Consider the following 5,426-nt stretch of genomic DNA (forward strand, 5'->3'; position numbering starts at 1 on the left):
GGGTACTTACTGGGTACTTACATGGTACTGACAGGGTACTTACAGGGTACTTATTGGGTACTTACTGGATACTTACAGGGTACAGATTGGGTAATTAGAGGATATATATACGGTACTTATATGAGACGTACCTGTAAGTACCAGATATATATCCTCTAGTACTCTGTACATACCATCGAAGTACCCAGTACATACATGCTACATATTGGGTATTTACAGGGTGGGTACTGGATGCATACAGTGGACCAATAAAGGGTACTTACCAGGTACTTGTAGGTTACCCAGTACCCAGTTACTATCAGTTACTTAGAGGCTATGTACTGGGTACTTGCAGGTACATATTTGGTACCCTGGCAGGTACGTACCTCTTACATACTCATTATGTACCTTATATTTATTTAGGACTTACCTGGTACTCAACCAGTACATACCGGGTAAATACTGCTTAGTACATCTCCCTGTAAGTATCCTGTAAGTACAAGTACCTTCTGGGTAGTACTCTGTGTAGTTCTGCTGTGAAAGGCTCCCTCTGCGCTGCAGGTACGTGACGGCGTGCTGCTTCTCTTCAACGTCCCCGCTGATCGCCACGGGATCGATGGACAAGTCCGTCCACATCTGGCGGCTGGAGGACGGCGCCGGCAGACGCGGTGAGCGAAGGACACGCCCCCTCGAGCGTAGAATCAAATGTCTGAGGATTAATAATTACTTCTGTCTGATCGTTTTTCTTCTGTGACCCGACGGGAAGGCGGGAAGTCGTTTCCTGGTTAGTTTTTCCTTTTTTTTATCTGCTTCTTTCTGCCGTTTTTCTGTTTGTCTGAACATTGAAACAATCAGACGTCGTTAGCTTTACTTTTATCAGACTTTTTATTTTTATAGTTTTGAGTGCATCTTTGCTTCATTTTATTTTCTCCTTTTTGTTTATGTTGCAGAAGATTCTGCACAAACGCAGAATGAAGGTGAGACGGAACAAAAAACGGACATTATTATTGTACGAAATGAGTGTAAAAGTAAAATGAATGCATATCCCCTGCCAACTTGTGTGTCAGTGTTAGCATTTAGAGGCGACTCTCAGCTACTACCACACCAACTTTTAGCTCATTATCTCTAAAACTCACCGAGTTATAGCCATTTCTGTGTCTGCTAAGGTTGAGTAGCTGTGGCGGCCATCTTGAATCCGACTGACTCCAAATCCTAATGAGCTGTAGACGTGCATCCAGTAATTGCTTCCTGGGAGTTTCATTAAAATCCGCCCAGTGGTTCGTGAGATATTTTGCTAACAGACACGACTCGCCCTTTCAGGCAGCGCCCCGGCGGGCCGAACGAGGCTGCTGGTTGCCGATTGGTCGGAGGCGGACGTGTCGGCGTGGCTGCAAGAGGAAGGACTCGCCGGATTGGTAGACACGTTCAGGGCCAACAACATGGACGGGGCGGAGCTGCTGCGCCTCACCAAGGAAACGCTGGCGTCAGAGCTGGGCGTAGGTGAGGAAGACGAGCGAGCAGCACCGCCTCCTGTAGAGTTCCGTCTGAGAAACCGTTTCCTGTTTCTGGTTCGTCGCGTCAAAAAAAGCTTTCGGCTGTTTTCAAAACCTTCGGCTCAGAGCTGCAGCTCACACATCCAAATGGAGGCATTCTTAGCGCGGGTCGCCTGCTACAGCCCGCCTGCTACAGCCTGCCTGCTACAGCCCGCCTGCTACAGCCTGCCTGCTACCGCCCGCCTGCTACAGCCTGCCTGCTACCGCCCGCCTGCTACAGCCTGCCTGCTACAGCCCGCCTGCTACAGCCCGCCTGCTACAGCCCGCCTGCTACAGCCCGCCTGCTACCGCCCGCCTTCAAACCAAGTTTCTATCCCCGCCTGAGGCAAAGAGACGCTTTTATTCCTGAGAAAGAATCAATTACTGTCTGTGATAAAATACATAAAACATACCAGGTACTTACTGAGTAGTGACAGGGTACTGACAGGGTACCTATCTGGGTACTTCTTGGGTACTGACAGGGTACTTACTTACAGAGTACTTACTGAGTACTTACTGGATACTGACAGGGTACTTACAGGGTACTGACAGGGTATTTACAGGGTACTTACCGGGTACTTACAGGGTACTTACAAAGTACTTACTGAGTACTTACAAAGTACTTATGGGGTACTGACAGGGTACTTACTGGGTACTTACAGGGTACTTAGAGTACTTACTGGATACTGACAGGGTACTTACAGGGTACTGACAGGGTACTTACAGGGTACTGACAGGGTACTTACAGGGTACTGACAGGGTACTTACAGGGTACTTACAGGGTACGGACAGGGTATTTACAGGGTACTTACCGGGTACTTACAGGGTACTTACAAAGTACTTACTGAGTACTGACAGGGTACTTACAGATTACTTACCGGGTACTTACAGGGTACTTACAAAGTACTTACTGAGTACTTACTGGGTACTGACAGGGTACTGACAGGGTACTTACCGGGTACTTACAGGGTACTTACAAAGTACTTACTGAGTACGTACTGGGTACTTACCGGGTAATTACCGGGTACTTACAGGGTACTTACAAAGTACTTACTGAGTACTTACTGGGTACTGACAGGGTACTTACCGGGTACTTACAGGGTACTTACAAAGTACTGACAGGGTACTTACAGGGTACTGACAGGGTACTTACCGGGTACTAACAGGGTACTTACCGGGTACTTACAGGGTACTTACAGAGTACTTACTGAGTAATTACTGGGTACTGACAGGGTACTTACAGGGTACTGACAGGGTACTTACCGGGTACTGACAGGGTACTTACAGAGTACTTACTGGATACTGACAGGGTACTTACAGGGTACTGACAGGGTACTGACAGGGTATTTACAGGGTACTTACAGAGTACTTACTGAGTACTTACTGGGTACTGACAGGGTACTTACTGGGTACTTACCAGGTACTTAAAGGGTACTTACAAAGTACTTACTGAGTACGTACTGGGTACTGACAGGGTACTTACAGGGTACTTACCGGGTAATTACCGGGTACTTACAAAGTACTTACTGAGTACTTACAGGGTACTTACAGGGTACTGACAGGGTACTTACAGGGTACTTACCGGGTACTTACCGGGTACTTACAGGGTACTTACAGGGTACTTACCGGGTACTTACCGGGTACTTACAGGGTACTTACAGGGTAGTGCCCACACGAACGCCACGTCCAAACATGACGTGAGATGTGTGCGTTTCAGGGTTGCCATGGCGAAGATGTCATTAGCCCCCAGCAGAACCCGTAGGATCGCACGGAGAACGGGTCGAACCCTGAAAGAGTCGTCTTCAGGGGTTCATCTAATCGTTACCCGGGTCAAACCGATTCAAAATGGCTGCCGGAGCCAAAACAAAAATGTGGAGTTTGAGTTTCTGCTCAATGTTCCGACGCCGATCCTCTGATCGCCCGTCTGTCTCTGCAGCGCCGCTCAGCACGTTCGCTTCGTGTCGGGCTGCTAAAAACAGATCGGTGCGAGCGCGGGCTGTCACGCCGCCGACGCCGCGTAAACTGAGCAGTGATTGACGGCGTCTGTGGGAGGGGGGACGGGGGGCGATGACGACATGGCAGCTCAGGCGGCGCTCGCTGAGAACTATGTGACGAACACCCCCTGAGCTGGTAGACTGACATCGACGACATCACACGCCCACTTCATCACTTCATGAGGACAGCTCTGGATGCTTGTCGCCCGCCGCCACTACGTTAAACTCCGAGCTGTTTTTGCATTAGCTGTGGCGGCCATCTTGATTTGGATTGACTCCAGAAGCCGGCCCGTTGCAGATGTTCGGCCCCTTCTCTCTGCTTGCAGGTTGGGGGTGACGCTCAGCTACTACCACGCCAACATTTTTAGCTCGGATCCATCGGCTGTGGCTGTGGCGGCCATCTTGAATCGGACTGGAATGGATTAAGAGAAAATTAGATAACATTTAGGTTTAAATCAACTCATTCAGACGGATTTTATGAACCCTTACTGAGAAAACAGCCGTGAACATCCTTTCCTTCAGCAGCACTTTAATCTCATTCATTCATTCATTCATTCATATAAACAGGATGAACGCTGAGTGACGATAAAACGAGCTGAACAGAAGCTAGAATTAGCCGAAGAAGACAAAACCGAGCAAGTTTCCTTAGAAGAATCGTGCTTTTTTTTACGATCTCAGTGTATTTCTTTGAGATAAAGTTAAATATTTATAAAAACTCCCTGCCCTGCGTCAGTATGAACACATGAATCGACGTTACGCACGCTGTGCCGCGGCTCGGCTCGTCCTCCCGCTCTCCTGTCGTTTTGTTCCCAGAGTCGGTCGGCCTTCGGGGGAAACTCCTGAGGAAGCTGGAGGAGCTGAAGGGCGAGCTGCTCGGTTCGGGGACTCCTGATGAGTTCCTGTGTCCGATCACCAGAGAGCTGATGAGGGAGCCGGTCATCGCTGCTGGTAGGAGGACGTCTCAGCTTCCCTCCGAGTTAAAAAACTGCCGATTGTGACATCTGTCCTCCTGTTCGCCCCGACAGATGGTTACTCGTACGAAAGAGAAGCCATCGAGGGCTGGATCCACACGAAGAACCGCTCCAGCCCCATGACCAACCTGCCCCTACTGACCACCCTGCTGACCCCCAACCACACCCTCAAGATGGCTATCAGTCGCTGGAAGAGCAGCCAGTAGCGTCCAGGTGACCTTTGACCCCGCGGGGCATGTAGGTCAGACGCAGGGTCGCCTCGGTGCGGCGGCGTTTTTGGTTCAGGTGTCTTCATTCGTGCTGCAGTGAATCCATCAACTTCAGGAAAGACTTCGGTCTTTAACGACATAAAACTCATAAATAATTAATTACTTATGTTCAATATGAAAGAAAATCAGTTAAACAAATATTACTGTGCATCCTGAGCTATTAGCAGCAGCCCGGAGAGACATTTTGTGAAGCTTTCTTATTATTTTATCGACAAACGAGAGAATATTTCTGTTTCTGGAAGAGCCGTTCCTCCAGCTGAGCGCCGGAAACGTGAAATAAAAACAGCTGTGCTCAAATAATTCATCACATCTGGTTATTTCATAAACATCCTGCAGTACCGCAGACAGCCACCAGGGTTTAGTTTTAAACGTCCCCGCCTCCACTTGCTGTCGGGCGCTGAAGCCGGCAGGAACCAACTTAACGGAGCTGCCATGTTGTATTTTTGGAACCAGACTTTAAGCCCCGCCTACTCCCCGCCTCCCCCCTTCAAACAATGATGGTGTCACATGACCTTTCTTTTAATCGTGAAAAAACCATCAGCGGCCAAGGACACCCAGAGGAAGACCCAGGACACGCTGAGGAAGACCAGGACATGCTGAGGAAGACTCTGGACACCCAGAGGAAGACCCAGGACACCCAGAGGAAGACCCAGGACACCCTGAGGAAGACCCAGGACACCC

The 5,426-nt window shown here is 49.3% G+C and overlaps 1 protein-coding gene across 3 annotated transcripts in view; it reads left to right on the plus strand.

Annotated features, from left to right (window-relative positions):
• The window catches only part of wdsub1 (WD repeat, sterile alpha motif and U-box domain containing 1), a 12,619-nt gene extending 7,574 nt beyond the window's left edge, over window positions 1-5,045 (plus strand). The window contains exons 8-13 of one of the 3 annotated variants that reach the window (XM_017435417.1): window positions 541-647; window positions 746-763; window positions 930-956; window positions 1,300-1,479; window positions 4,319-4,453; window positions 4,531-5,045. In XM_017435417.1, coding sequence (XP_017290906.1) covers window positions 541-647; window positions 746-763; window positions 930-956; window positions 1,300-1,479; window positions 4,319-4,453; window positions 4,531-4,682 — 619 coding nt within the window. In that variant the 3' untranslated portion in view covers window positions 4,683-5,045. Of the gene's footprint in view, window positions 1-540; window positions 648-745; window positions 764-929; window positions 957-1,299; window positions 2,815-4,318; window positions 4,454-4,530 lie in introns of those variants that run through there. The other 2 variants (XM_037979904.1, XM_037979905.1) reach the window with 2 other exon arrangements.
• Window positions 5,046-5,426: the final 381 nt, after the last annotated feature.

This window comes from Kryptolebias marmoratus, linkage group LG15, assembly GCF_001649575.2.
Source record: "Kryptolebias marmoratus isolate JLee-2015 linkage group LG15, ASM164957v2, whole genome shotgun sequence".
NCBI classification, from domain to species: domain Eukaryota; kingdom Metazoa; phylum Chordata; class Actinopteri; order Cyprinodontiformes; family Rivulidae; genus Kryptolebias; species Kryptolebias marmoratus.